The 14,327-nt window shown below is 45.0% G+C and overlaps 2 protein-coding genes and 1 non-coding gene across 5 annotated transcripts; 1 reads left to right on the top strand and 2 right to left on the bottom strand.

Annotated features, from left to right (window-relative positions):
* Positions 1 to 2,208: 2,208 nt before the first annotated feature.
* LOC132535171 (small nucleolar RNA SNORA26) lies at positions 2,209 to 2,326 on the bottom strand. Its single transcript, XR_009546952.1, has one exon. It is a non-coding gene; the product is annotated as a small nucleolar RNA SNORA26 (small nucleolar RNA).
* Positions 2,327 to 4,548: 2,222 nt separating this feature from the next.
* C20H11orf71 (chromosome 20 C11orf71 homolog) lies at positions 4,549 to 5,164 on the bottom strand. The gene has a single exon (XM_007535143.3). It carries the CDS (start codon positions 5,024 to 5,026, stop codon positions 4,631 to 4,633), a length of 396 nt encoding a protein of 131 aa, XP_007535205.1. The 5' UTR covers positions 5,027 to 5,164; the 3' UTR covers positions 4,549 to 4,630.
* Positions 5,165 to 5,195: 31 nt separating this feature from the next.
* Positions 5,196 to 14,112, top strand: RBM7 (RNA binding motif protein 7). 3 transcript variants are annotated; one of them, XM_007534980.3, is made up of 5 exons: positions 5,196 to 5,460; positions 7,261 to 7,423; positions 8,023 to 8,110; positions 10,199 to 10,289; positions 12,504 to 14,112. In XM_007534980.3, exons 1-5 carry the CDS (start codon positions 5,365 to 5,367, stop codon positions 12,864 to 12,866), a joined length of 801 nt encoding a protein of 266 aa, XP_007535042.1. In that variant the 5' UTR covers positions 5,196 to 5,364; the 3' UTR covers positions 12,867 to 14,112. The 3 variants fall into 3 exon arrangements, with proteins under 3 accessions (XP_007535042.1, XP_060036014.1, XP_060036015.1); XM_060180031.1 differs by lacking the exons at positions 7,261 to 7,423; positions 8,023 to 8,110; XM_060180032.1 differs by lacking the exons at positions 5,196 to 5,460; positions 8,023 to 8,110 and having other exon boundaries at positions 7,286 to 7,423.
* The last annotated feature ends 215 nt before the right edge of the window (positions 14,113 to 14,327 follow it).

Raw genomic sequence — 14,327 nt, 5'->3', positions numbered from 1 at the left:
AGTCCACCCTTTTTATGGGCTGCTGTGAGAATTAAATGCATATGTAAATTTCCATAAGAGACCATCCCTGTATTAGTCACCACTATGTTTTATGTGCATAGTGTAAGAAGTGACAGAGTAAGTTTTTTCATTCTATGAAAAAAAAAAAAGTTTTCAAAATGATTTGAACATCCAGAAATGCCCACTAAAAGCCTTGTGTACTCAGGACACACTATCCAGAGCTTCCTTGTCAAAGACTATGACATTGTCCCAAATCTTTATCTTTATCCCCTTGAAAATACTAGTCGGTAACCTCGGGAGTCTAAAAAGTATGCCAGAGATTATCATCAAAACTAATTTTTTGTTTGTTTTTTTTTTTCCCTCCAGGGTTATCGCTAGGGCCTGTACTATGAATCCACTGCTCCTGGCAGCTTTTTTTTTTCCCGATTGTTGTTGCTGCTATTGTTGGATGCTGGGAAATTGTGCCGATGCAGTCACATCTGCCATGTTGTCCCCTCAGGCTACTGCTAGTTCCCGCGAAAGTCGGGACATTCTCGGGGTGCCTGTTCAGCCATGTTGTGACCTCAGGGCATTGTCTATATCCCCGCAATATTTGGAGTGCTTTGGTTACTCCTCCCATTCTCACGAGAGTTATCATCCTATCCTGGAGTGCTATGGTTACTCCTCCCCCTTCCCATTCTCGCGAAAGCTGCTCCTATAAAAGCCCTTCTTCTTCCGCACCTCCCTCTCTTGCCAGCGCTTCACTCCTGTGTTCAGACTCAGGAAAGGTTACTGTGTGAGGCGGCCATTTTCGCTACCTCCACGTGGCCCAACCTGCTTCTCTAGCACCCAACTCTGAGGTGCCAGCGCAAATAAAGATTTGTGTTTCCTCTTTGCTCCGGATCCCTCCTCTCTCTCTTCTCTGTGGCCCGCGCTCAACAACAGTTGGATAAGAGAGAAATTGAGAGAGAAGGGGAAGACAGAGAGGAGAGAAAGACAGACATCTGCAGACCTGCCTCACTGCTTACAGTGACCCCCTGCAGGTGGGAAGCCGGAGGCTCCAACCAGGATCTTTTTGCGGGTCCTTGTGCTTTGCACTATGTGTGCTTAACCCAGTCAAAACTAAACTTTAAATTCCCCACTCAAGCTCTGAGCTATGTGATTATACTGAAAAGGAATTTTCTTCTGGTTGAACTGTGATTCCAGCCACAATACAAGCAGGAGTTTAGCAATCTTTATCGTCATCATCACTAAGGTTATGGCTGAGGTCCAGAGCCTGCATGATGAACCCACCAACTGTTCCGCATAGCTGTTGGTATGCTTCTAAATTCTGCTTCTAAGACCCCTTCTGTTACATTGCTTGAGGCTGTGGTCTATTTACATAATCACTGTTTTTTTTTTTTTTTTTTTTAACCAGAGCACTGCTCAGCTCTGGCTTATGGTGGTGCGGGGGATTGAACCTGGGACTTTGGAGCCTCAGGCATGAGAGTCTGTTTGCATAACCATTACGCTATCTAACCCTGCCCTATAACCACTGTTTTACCTGGGTCCCGCCCTACCTGCAGGGTATTGGTTTAATCTCCACTGGTTAGATGGAAGCTTTCTATGTTCTGTTCCCACTTTTTTTGCTCCGCCCCCTCTCATATTCATTTCCTTTTGCTTGCCACTTCCAGTGAAGAGATGCATAAAAGGCGATGTATCTGATTAATAAACGAGATACTGCTTCCCAGCTCAGCCATGAGTCCCTGGTCATCTGTCTCCTGCCCACGAAGCTAGCCCGGCACATGGCTATTTTTTTTTCTTTCCCTCCCTTTCTTTCTCTCTTTTTTTTAAAAAAAATGTATTCCCTTTTGTTGTCCTTGTTTTATTGTTGTAGTTATTCTTGTTGTCGTCCTTGTTGGAAAGGACAGAGAGAAATGGAGAGAGGAAGGGAAGACAGAGAGGAGGAGGAAAGACAGACACCTGAAGACCTGTTTCACCACCTGTGCCTGAAGGTGGTGGGGGGCTCGAACCGAGATCCTTCTGCTGGTCCTTGTGCTTTGTGCCACGTGTGCTTAACCCGCTGCGCTACTGCCCGACTTCCCCTTTCTCTGTCTTTTGATAAAGACAGAAAGAAACTGAGAGGGAGAGAGAGAGAAAACCATTTAGCAGCACTGCTTCACCACTTGTGAAGCTTTCCTGCTGCAGGTGGGGACTGGGAGCCTAAACTCAAGTTCTTTGTGTATGATCACGTGTGTGCCCAGCTAGATGCACCAGCACCTGAACCCTCTTCTTCAGGCTTTACGGAGATTTCCTTTACCCTTGTATGGCAGCCTCTTAAAGCACTGCATCAACCTTAAAAGGGCCCAGGAAATGGGAATAGGGTAAGTTCTTCCTATCTGAATAGACCAAGAATAAAGGTCCCTAGCACATTGCCTTGCACTGGCACACAAGAAAAGGCATTCTCTCAATTATTCTTTTTCCCTATGGCCTGGTTTCCAGCTCCTTCATCCTCAAAAAAAGACTTATTGGGAGTCGGGCGGTAGCGCAGCGCCTTAAGCACACGTAGCGCAAAGCGCAAGGACTAGTGGAAGGATCCGGGTTCAAGCCCCGGCTCCCCACCTGCAGGGGAGTCGCTTCACAAGTAGTGAGGCAGGTCTGCAGGTGTCTATTTTCCTCTCCCCCTCTCTGTCTTCCCCTCCTCTCTCCATTTCTCTCTGTCCTATCCAACAATGATGACTTCAAGAACAACAAGAACTAAAATAAAACAAGGGCAACAAAAGGGAATAAGTAAATAAATCTAAAAAAAAAAAACTTATTTATGGGAGTCGGTGGTAGCACAGCAGGTTAAGTGCATGTGGCCCATGCACAAGGAGAGGCTTAAGGATCCTGGTTCGAGCCCCTGGTTCCCCACCTCCAGGGGAGTCACTTCACAGGCGGTGAAGTAGGTCTGCAGGTGTCTATCTTTCTCTTCCCCTCTCCCATCTTCCCCTCCTCTCTCCATCTGTCCTTATCCAACAATGACATCTACAACAACAACAACAATAATAACTATAACAACAATAAAAAAACAAGGGCAACAAAAGGGGAAGTAAATATATATTAAAAAAAAGACATGAGAGGAGGGAGAGAGCTGGAGTACCACCTCTGACACAAGTGATGGCAAGAATTGAACTTAGACTCTCTTGCTTGTAAGCCTGGTGCTCTGGACACTGTGTTATCTCCAGGGCTGCAGATCACTCACTGCTCTTGTGGAAGCTACCCATACTGGTTTACCAATGTTCTTGTTGTGATGTGGTACTGAAAATGCAGTCCTGCGTTTTGTGTGGTAATCTGCATATCAGTACAGGCAAGAGCCCATGGGGGGGGGGGGAGCTAGTTTATCCGCTTACATTAGAGCTGGCATTCATGTTAGGGAGCACGTGGTTATGAGATTAATAAAAGAGCAGGGTGGGGGAAACAGCATAGTGGTTATGCAAACAGACTCTCATGCCTGAGGCTCCTAAATCCCAGGTTCAATCCCCTGCACCACCATAAGCCAGAGCTGAGCAGTGCTCTGGTGTTTCTCTGTGTCTCTCTCAAAAAAATAGTTTTAAGAAAAATAAAATAAAATAAAAGAGCAAACCAGGAGTGACCCAGTCAAGTCAGGATAGGGAAAGGGGAGATAGCATAAATGGTGATAAGAAAAGGCTTTTATGCCTGAGGCTCTGAAATCCCAGGCTCAATGCACCACCGCAGCTTGAGCCGTGCTGGAAGTACATGTATCATGCTTGTACCGCATGCGGGAACAGTGCCTGCTCTTATCACACCCGATGCACTGCCCGGTGCCGCCGCCTCCTCTAGACTGCACTTCCTGATATCCTTGACGGCCATACTGTGAAAAGTTCATCTGTAGTGGACACACGCAAGATTTTCAAATACTGTTGAATGGCTGAAGGAGTAAAGACAGGAAAGCTCAAGAAAGATGCTAGAGTGAGCATAAAACAGAGTTAGGGTGGTCCCAGCTTCGCGACTAATCCCAATGATTTCCGATCTGACGGAGGTGGAAGACAGAATGTCAAGGCAAACTATAGTTCACTGACCAAACTGTCAGGAGAGACGCCCCAGATAGAAGACCTTGAAAAAGGTACCCTCCTCCCCCAGTGGTTTATCTTACACTGACTTTTTTTTTTTAAATTTTCCCTTTTGTTGCCCTTTTACTGCTGTTGTCGTTATTGTTATTGATGTCGTCCTTAGATAGGACAGAGAGAAATGGAGAGAGGAGAGGAAGACAAGAGAGGAGAGAAAGACAGACACCTGCAGACCTGCTTCACCGCGTGTGAAGCGGCCCCTCTACATACCGCCCGGAGACTTCTTCTGTGGCCCCCCATTAGCGGTCTCGAAGTTCCTCCTCATTGACTCCATCGGCTCTGATTCTCCAACCCGCGACACGACCTGAAAGCACTCTTGTTTATAACTTCCAAATCCCTCCCCCCCCCTTTTTTTTTTTGGTGCTAAGACTCTTATCCCCCAAAACTCTTCCCCTTTGCCCCAGGTACTGTTTACAGTCAGGTCAGAAATGTGCTTTTCTAGAAATAAAAACTGCGTGGCGACAGGCAACGATTTTTTTTTTTTTTTTCCAGAGGCCTTGTTCACAGGGTCACGGTCGGGAGGCGCCTGGCTGCAGGACAGGTCAGGCGGAAATGCGGGCGGCGATGGCCCCGCCGATGGCCACCAGGCGCTGCTGCAGGGCGCTTCTCAGCAGGTCGAGCCGGGCCCCGGGCGGCGTGTAGGGCGTGTAGCGCGGCTGCCGGCCTCGGCCCCGCCCCTCCGAGTCTCGGCCTTTGATGAGGCGGGTCGGGCTCCGGCCTCCCCCGGCCGCTCGACGACTCTCGGCGCGGAAGCTCGGCCGCGCCGCCTGCCGGCCCGGGGGCCCGGGGAGGATCGCCTCGGGCCGGGCCACCAGGAAGCTGTCTCCCGACACCAAGGCCAGCGCCTGCGCCGAGGGGCTGAGGTCGCCATTAGAGGAGCGATAGGCCACCCGGGTCCGCTGGTCGCCGGAGGACAGCGCCACGTAGTTCAGAGCCATTTTCCAACACTGCCCACGGGTCCCTGTGTTTCGCCCCTCCGTTGGAGGAGGCCCCTGGAAGCCCCTCGGGTCACTCCCGGCACTCTGCGAGGCGGAAGTCCACCACCCCGGAAGCCATCCCTGTCGGCGCGGCGGATGTAGTGGCCGTGCTCTCGCGAGAGTGCGCAGTCCGGCCACGCACGTTGACGTCGGCCGCCGGGCGAGCGAGAGTGACGTCTGCGTCAGTGACGCCAGGGCAGCGCGAGCATGTAGGAGTCATCTGCGCGTGCGCGGTGTATTCGCAGCGACGACGACCCCCCCCCCCCCGGCGGCCTTTCTAGGAAGCGGGCCACGCCGAAATGGGGGCGGCGGCCGCCGAGGCAGATCGCACCCTGTTTGTGGGCAACCTGGAAACCAAAGTCACAGAGGAGTTGCTTTTCGAGCTTTTCCATCAGGTAGGCGGGCTGGGAGAAAGCTTTTTCCTTGCTTTTTTGACTCGCGCGGAGGACCCGGCCGCCGGTGTCGCTTCTCGGTGGCCGCCGGGTGCGGGCCGGAGCCGTGATGCTAACGTTCCGGGTTGGCGTGTGTGTGTTGGGGCGACCCCGCGCTCGCGGGGAGTCCACAGGTGTGGGGTCCCGGCTGGGACAGTTCTTCCCCACCTTCCGAGTCCCCCTCTCCTCGCCCCCTTAGGACGCTCTGACTTGCGGGTGCCTGATGAGTTGTCGTCGCCGGTGTCCGCCGCCTTCTCTGCCGCTCCAGCTCCCGGCAGCAGCCCCGGGCGGCGCCATGGCCGCCTCTGCCGAGCTCCCCCAGGCGCCCCGCAGCCCAGCCTGAGTTGATGGCTCCATTCAAACGGGTTTTTTATTTAATTTTTATTAGTGATTTAATATAGATTTATCAAGTTGTAACAGGTATAATTCCGCACTGTTGTCACCATCAGAGTTTTGTGTCCCCAGTCCCTCCATTGGAAACCGCACTAGTTGTGGGCGGGGGTAGAAAGCATAACGGTGCAAAGAGACTCTCACGCCTGAGGCTTCATAGTCCCAGGTTCAGTCCCCCCACAGCTGAGCAGAGCTCTGGTAAAAACAAACAAAAAAACAAAACAAAAGAAGAAGAAGAAGAAAGAAACCGCAGTAGTTATCACCGATATGAGTTGGCTATTATTTCTATAACTATGTCTTATTCACTTACTCGATAGAGATGGAAGTCGAGAGGGTTGGGGAAGATCGCAAGGCAGAGGGACACTGCTTGCTGAGCTGTTCCCCTGCAGGTGGGGACCAGGGGCTTGAACCTTGGCCCATGTGCACTAACACATGGTGGTGCTCAAGGTGCTCAAGGTGTACCACCACCCGGCCCTCTTCTTTTTTTTTTTTTTTTGGCCTCCAGGGTTATCTCTGGGGCATGGTGCCTACACTGAATCCACTGCTCCTGTGGCCTATTTGTTTGTTTGTTTGTTTGTTTGTTTTTGGATAGGACAGAAACAGGAGAGGAAGATAGACACCTGCAGACCTGTTTCACCACTTGTGAAGCGAACCCCCGCCCCCGTGGACCGCCCAGCTCTCTCTTCCTAAGTCGCACCCACACCTGTCACTACTTCCGAATGTCCTTCCTTTTTTACCTCTTCTCACTCCAGGTCCTGATGGAATTGAAATTCAGAGCTGTCTGATCGTCTTCCCCTAACATTTTACACCCTCTGGACCAAAGTTCTTTATGGGGTGCAGGAGCAAACGGGGGCTTTTAAAATGGTTTTATTTATTATTTCTTGGATAGAGACAGAGAAATTGAGAGGAAGATACCTGCAGCTCTGCTTCACTGCTTGTAAAGATTCCTTCCTGCAGGTGGGGACCTGGGCCTGGACCCAGGTTCTTTTGCTCAAACAGCATCTTTTCCTTTGAGAAAAGCAACCAACCTTCTTTTCGTCTTGAGAACACTTTTACTTGCAGGCAGTGAGCCAATGATGCTGGTCTCCCTGTTGAAAAGTTAAAAGAGCTGTGAAATGTGAATTTGGTGGGGTTTTTTTGTTTTTTGTTTTTAATTTAGTTTCTTACTGGACTTCCTTCCCCAAAAAAGTTGATCTGGTTTTCAGTCATAACTGGACGATCTTTCAGTGAGATGGGCGACATTATTGTTGGAGTGTCGTGTGTGTGTGTCCGTCCATCTGTCCCAACATTTCCATGGTCTCTAAACTTTCCTAAGTATTGAGTTTTTTCCTGAAATCGCCTTAAGTTCTCAATGCTTTTTATTTTTGTTTGTAGGCTGGGCCGGTAATAAAAGTGAAAATTCCAAAAGATAAGGATGGTAAACTCAAGCAGTTTGCATTCGTGAGTTTCAAACATGAAGTCTCCGTTCCTTACGCAATGAATCTACTTAATGGGATCAAACTTTTTGGAAGGCCAATCAAAATTCAGTTTAGATCGGGTAAATACGGGTGTCTTCAGCAGGGGGCTGGTTTGATGCTTTGTTTTTTTCTGGTTTTGAATTTTATTATTTAGTTGTAAAGAAGCTCTTTCAACACAAAGATACTTTTAAAGTTTTGGGAATGAAAATGGTAAGCATTCAAAATGTAGATTTTTGAAAGTTTGGATTTTAAAAATGAACCTAAAACTTCCCTTTGGGTTAATAAAAAGCACATCAGCTTTATTGTTTGAAAGATCTGGATGTGGGTTCCTTTCTGAAAGGAGCAAGGATTGTTTTCTAAAAATATTTCCTGGCTGCTTTGTAATTAAGTTTTCAAGTTCTGATTTTTGATCTTGTGAAGACGAAATTTTCCGTGCCTGTAGTTTTACAATTTAGTGTGGGAGTCAGAATATGATCAGCTTGGATATTATTGGAACTGTGGGATACATGTTACTATATGCCTGTAATTCTTATTCTGGCACTGTTGAGCTTCTACTGTAAAGGAGGTTTTTTTCTCCTTTGGCCTGTGACTACTGTTTGAGACTGAGTTGGGGCTGGGGAGACAACACTTCAAGCTAAATTTACTATCCAAAAGAATTTCTTGAATTATTTTATTTTAGGAAGCAGCCATGCATCTCAGGATGCCAATTTGTCATATCCCCAGTATCATGTCGGAAATTCAAGCCCTACCTCCACCTCTCCTAGCAGGTAATCACTTTAACCTGTTGCTGAAATCATTTATGGGGAATCAGCATCTTAAGTAGTGGGCTCAAAACACATAAGGAACTTTGGCTTATTTAGATTCCTACCTTTTCTCTTGCTTGCTATTCGGGAATACACAGTAGCTACGCGTACTAATTTAAGGGAACACTTTACATATATAATTACCTTAAAACAGATTTATCTTGATGAGCTCTTTTCATTTGTAGAAACATACCTTCACTTTTATGCGTGTCTTTAAGTGAAAGTTGCTCAGAATTCTTTATGCTTACTATTTGCAGTGCATTTTTCCCCCTCTGTCTTATCTTTTAATAATTGAGATTCATTTTATGGCCACCAATAGGTGATAATTGGCAGCTTTAAAGTACTGACTGGGCAACAGGCTGCTGGGCCAAGAATTGGTAGAATTCCATTCTCGGCTTACTTCTGCCACGTGTGTAAGATTGAACTAGTCTTACTTCTGTGGTCTTGCCTTTCCTTTTGTAAGAAAGAGAAGTTGGATGCTATCTAAAAATTTCATTCAGTTACTGAGGGTAAAGGAAACAAAAGTGCCACATTTTCTTCAAAATTTAGTTTTGAAGAAGCTGGTGGCTAATCCCACCCCCAGAATCTGCAGGCCTAGTACTACAGTCAGAGTTCTTGTCATTTATCAGGTTGTCATAGTCCTTGCATTTAGGAATAGTCTCCCTTTATTTCTTGGAGGAGTTTTACAAAATAGGGATTATTGTCTCTACCTATTTTTGTATGAAGTACATGAGAATTGGATGCTAAGTTTGAGCTGCTTATGGCTTAGTGGATTGGAATTGAGAACCTTGCAGTGTGATCAAGTCCAGCGACTGTGCTGTGCTACCTGCTGGAACTTTCAAGTCTCAAGGAAGACACATCTAAGTGCCCAGAAGGGATAGAACGTGAAAGGTTTGAAGAGGCAGGATAAGTAGGTGAGGGACTAAAAGAGGCCACTACACTTAGACCAGTTGAATAAGAAACAGAGAGTTGTGGGAGGTGTCAGTGAAATAGAGGCCAGAATATATAGAATGTCTCGCTTATAATTAGACTAGGATCCTTATCTTCAGAACAGTAGGCTAATAGTCACATGTTTTCAGTTCTATAGTGGCAAGGTCACATATTAAGGGTGTAAGGACTAGTGGATTAGGACAGGAGTGACTATAGGAAAGCCAGCATTGTGGTTGAGAGCAAGGGAGCCTTGGCATCAAAAGTGAGGTCCCCCCCCCCTTCATTATTGCCAGTGTGATTTATCTATTTAACCAGAGCACTGCTCAGCTCTGGCTTATGGTGGTACGGGGATTGAGTCTAGGACATTGGAGCCGTAGACCAGAGAGCCTCTTTACATAAGCATGACGCTAATCTACCCCTGCCCAAAAGTGAGTTTTTCTCTAGTGGAAGTTACCTCTTAAGAAGTGAACACTGTGGTGATGAATTTCTTACCTGTGTTAGAACTTTTAGCCCCATATCTTGCAGTTTGTGCTCTATTCCTGTCTCAATAAATGTCTACTTAGTTCCTCAGGCCAAAAATTCACATTTTTATCCTCGAAAGAAAATCTCTTCCCCTCATCTATCGTCACCCAGTCAGACGCTTTTCATTGTACTTCTCAATGTACGGCTTTGCTCTGGGATTGACAGTTTATAAAGGACCAGACTTTGCAAACTATATAGTCTCTGTCCTTAACATTGTAGCAATGTAGAACTACTATAAGATAGTGTGGCTGTGCTCTGGGAGAACTTGGCTCAGGATAATTAGATACAGTCTCCACGGGATGTTTTTGCTCATCCATAATCCCACCCTCTGCTGGGATGTTTTGCTCCAAATAATAGCCTTATTAAGCTTGAAAAGGCATCCCAGCTATAAGGGGACCCCATAGTACTTTTTCCCCCTGCTTACATCTTAGGCATTCCTACTTCACTTACATGCATGTCAAGTTCTTCCTCTGCCCCAGCTCCACAAGAATGGATACCTTCTTTGTCTTCAGTCCTACTTTTGAGAGTTGTCTTTTGAGATTAGTGTAACGAATACTTGTTGAATGAATGGCTGCATGTTGGTTTTCTTATTTTTCACAGGTTTGAAAGGCCTATGGATAACATGACTGCATCAGCACAGATAATTCAGAGATCTTTCTCATCGCCAGAAAATTTTCAGAGACAAGCAGTGGTAGGCTGATTTTTCAACTTGAATTGCATTTTGTGTAATGTTTACTCAAAAGTCTTCTGCAGCAAGTCCCTTTGCACTATATCACCGTGAAATTATCAGTCCCTGGTCCCCACCTGCAGGGGGAAAGCTCTGCAAGTGCTAAAGCAGTGTTGCAGGTGTCTCTCTGTCTCTCTCCCTCTCTAACACCCCCTTCTCTCTTGATTTCTGATTTCTGGCCGTCTCTACGCAATAAATAAATGAAAATAATTTAGAAAAAAAAAAGAGCCTTAAAAATCTTAGATAACTTGCTTTTACTATTTCATCTTTGTCTCCAAACTGTAACTGAGTCCTTTTATTTTCTGTTTTGCCACTGGTTCCCACCAGTTTCCATTTTCCCCTTACTCCTGCATCTCAAATATCATTTCAAAATTTATATTACAACCTTTTTTTAAAATTTGTCTTTCTTCGTTTCCATTGTTTGCAAGTCAGCATGCTAGCTAGACATTTCCACTGTTTGATTTAAGTAAACTTTCCTAGCCATACCCACTCCCCACGTATTGCTTATGACATCCTGCCTCAGCCAGGGTTGCTTAACTATTTGGTGAACCCAGTCTGTGTTTCCTTGTATTTTTTGTTTATTATCTTTATTTATATATTGGATAGAGATGGTCAGAAATCGAGAGGGAAGGGAGGGATAGAGAGGGTTGGAGACAGAGAGGCACCTGCAGCACTTGCGAAGCTTTCCCCCTGCAGGCGGGGACTGGGGGCTCAGACCTGGGTTCTTGTGCACTGTAACGTGCACTCAACCAAGTGTGCCACCACCGGGCCCCTGTGTTTCTTTGTTACTCTGGTTTATGGTGGTATGGGGGATTGAACCTGGGACATTTGAGTCTAACGCATGTGAGTCTCATTGTACAAACTAAACCATGGGAGTCGGGCAGTAGTGCAGCAGCTTAAGTGCACATGGCGTAAAGCGTAAGGACCGGTGTAAGGATCCCAGTTCAAGCCCCCGGCTCCCCACCTGCAGGGGAGTCACTTCACAAGCGGTGAAGCCGGTCTGCAGGTGTCTATCTTTCTCTCCCCCTCTCTGTCTTCCCCTCCTCTCTCCATTTCTCTCTGTCCTATCCAACAAAGACAACATCAGTAACAACAACAATAGTAACTATGACAATAAAACAAGGGCAACAAAAGGGAATAAATAATTATTTTTTTTAAAATAATTAAAAAATAAATATTAGATTATCTACCTCCCTGCCCCCCCCCCCCCCGTAGACTTTTCCCTTAAAATGTTTCCCTTAAAATAGTCTGTCCACTTTTTGAATGTTCAGCTGTGTATGCTTTTAGTACCCAGGGTTCTACTTATAATATCCCTTCAGGACTTCTTTCCTAATCATAATACTGAACCCTCACCTGTTCATGTGCTTATCATGCAGTGATTCACTTAATAGTCATTAGTTTATTTTTTACTGTTATCACTAGGGCTCAGTGATTCATCTACACTATGAATCCATCACTCCTGGTGAGCATTTGTTTTTGTTTTTTTATTTGATAGGACAAAGAGAAATTGAGAGGAAAAAAGGAAATAGGGTGGGAGAAGGAAAGACACCTGCAGACGTGCTTCACTGCTTGTGTTCCCTGTAGGTGGGGAGCAGGGCTCAGACCCTAGTCTTCAAGCAGTGTAACATGTCTGTTCAACTGCCCTCTTTAACAGTGGATTATTATTTTTTTTAATATTTTCCCTTTTGTTGCCATTGTTGTTATTGATGTCATTGTTGTTGGTTAGAACAGACAGAAATGGAGAGGAGGGGAAGACGGGGGGCAGGGGGAGAGAAAGACAGACACCTGCAGACCTGCTTCACTGCTTGTGAAGTGACTCCGCTGCAGGTAGGGAGCCGGGGACTCAAACCAGGATCTTTATGCCGGTCCTTGCACTTTGCGCCACGTGCGCTTAACCCTCTGCGCTACCGCCTGACTCCCAACAGTGGAAGTCTTATGACTTCTTCCTCACATGCTCTGTTCTGTAGTCAAGGAGTAATAGTGATAGGCTTCATAGGTATATATTGACGTGAACAAAGTTGTATGGTTTTAATTATTTTTAGTTACATTTAACTTGATGCATCTAGGTAGGACTATTTTGCTTTTCCACTATTATCTGTTTGGTTAACTATGACAAAATATCTGTTGGCTTTGACATCTAGGAATACCAAACATTTCCTTCTTTTTCTCTTTCTTCAGATGAACAATGTTTTGAGACAGATGTCATATGGTGGCATGTATGGTTCTCCACTTCTGGACCAGTCCGGATTTTCTCCATCTATTCAGTCACATAATCATTCCTTTAACCAGTCCTCAAGCTCCCGTTGGCGCCAAGATACACCATCAACACTGCGGAAAGCCAGACAGAACTCTTACCCCTACACAGTTGATAAACATTATGGTCGTGATCAGCATCACACTGACCATGGTTCCGACCATCATTATAGAGGAAACAGAGATGATTTTTTTTATGAAGATAGGAATCATGACAGCAGGAGTCATGACTATGATAACAGATGGGACAGTAACAGAGATGGGAAATGGCACTCCTCTCGACACTAGCCTGGTAAAAGGACATTTCTTATAGGGTCATCTAGACCCTTCTGCCTAAGGTGGTCTGAAAGCATTTTGTTGAAAATTATACAGAGCAGCTTTAAAAGTTGCCATGTTTCTATCTAAAGTCTGTAAAGTACAGAAATGAGAAAATTGTGGTCGCAGTTTTACTACATTAATAACCTCTCACCTCAGGGTTTCATGCAGAGTTAAAAGTGCCACCGGCCCTCATCATTTTGAACACTTTAAGAAGGCGGGTAGTGTAAGGGGGGATCCCCGTAAATGACTGCTGAATGTAAAGCAGATATTTTAATCCTTTGTTAACATTTTGTATTGCAAGGAGTTTCCTGTTAGATTTTGGTATGTATAGTAAGAACATTTGATAGTCTGCAATGAGCTAGTATTTTGCTAAAAGTGAGAGAATGCAATTTTTAATCATTTTACTAACATTTGAGGAAGTGTAGGGGTGAAAGTTGGGGATAAATTGTAATTGTTACACATGGAGAATTTAGATGTAAGTTCTATGACCATCTCTTTCGAGTCTTAACCTAATTGAAGAGACAAAGTGAAATGTGCCACAAGCTAAAGTTTGCTATCTAAATCATGTCTAACATGGCTGAAGTCACCCAGGAAGTCAAATACCGCTAAATACAGTGCTCACATGATTACCTTTTTGAGTAGAAATAACAACAAAAAATCAAAGTTAACAGCTAAATGTTTTACTAAAAACATACTTTTTCTTTTCCTGAAAGGAGATTCTTGAAGCCTTAAGTGCTGCCTCTCACTCAGATATTTTCAGTGTCTGGTGCTTGTGTACTGGGACACCTTTCACTATGGTGACTGTACAGGTTGCTTTTTTTTTTTTTTTTTTGAAACTTTGAAAAACTTTTCCGACTGAAATACTTAAAAATCACATTTAGTAAAACGTTTCTTTCTAGAGCTTGTTTATCAAAACTCTTTTCTTGAAAAATTTGAGTCTTTTCCACAATATTTGTACTATATTGTTTTTTTTAATATATTGAGAATATGGAAAGGAGAGAGTGTGTCCTTTTTTTACATCAGCAATTTCATATATATGACAGTTAACAGCATTCTTAAAAATTCAGTGGTTGTCTTGTGTTAATCGAAGTTCTGTAAGTCAGTAATATATCCTAAAATATACCTTTTGTACATATCAACCTTAATGCTGTAGATTCTGCTTCTTTGTGACTCGCGAGCTGTGGTTCTGAGCAATATACCATTTATTTTTCCTGTTCTCTTGAGTTGCATGTGTGCTGCTTTTATTTCTAGGTAAATTGAGCTGTCCGATTGCTCACAGTTAAAAACAGTAATTCTGTTCGCTTAAAATGGTTTTCTTAGTAGTTTCTGCTTTCAGTGGGCATGAACTTTTCAGCTCGTCTTCCCTATATCAAAACGCCTTCAGTAACAGTCATAGACATAAGACTAATACCATTGCAGTGCAACTTTGCA

The sequence above is a fragment of the Erinaceus europaeus genome, chromosome 20 (genome assembly GCF_950295315.1).
Source record: "Erinaceus europaeus chromosome 20, mEriEur2.1, whole genome shotgun sequence".
Taxonomy (NCBI): Eukaryota; Metazoa; Chordata; class Mammalia; order Eulipotyphla; family Erinaceidae; genus Erinaceus; species Erinaceus europaeus.
The sequence above is the reverse complement of the archived record's forward strand: the minus strand, read 5'-3'. Positions and strand labels throughout refer to the sequence as shown.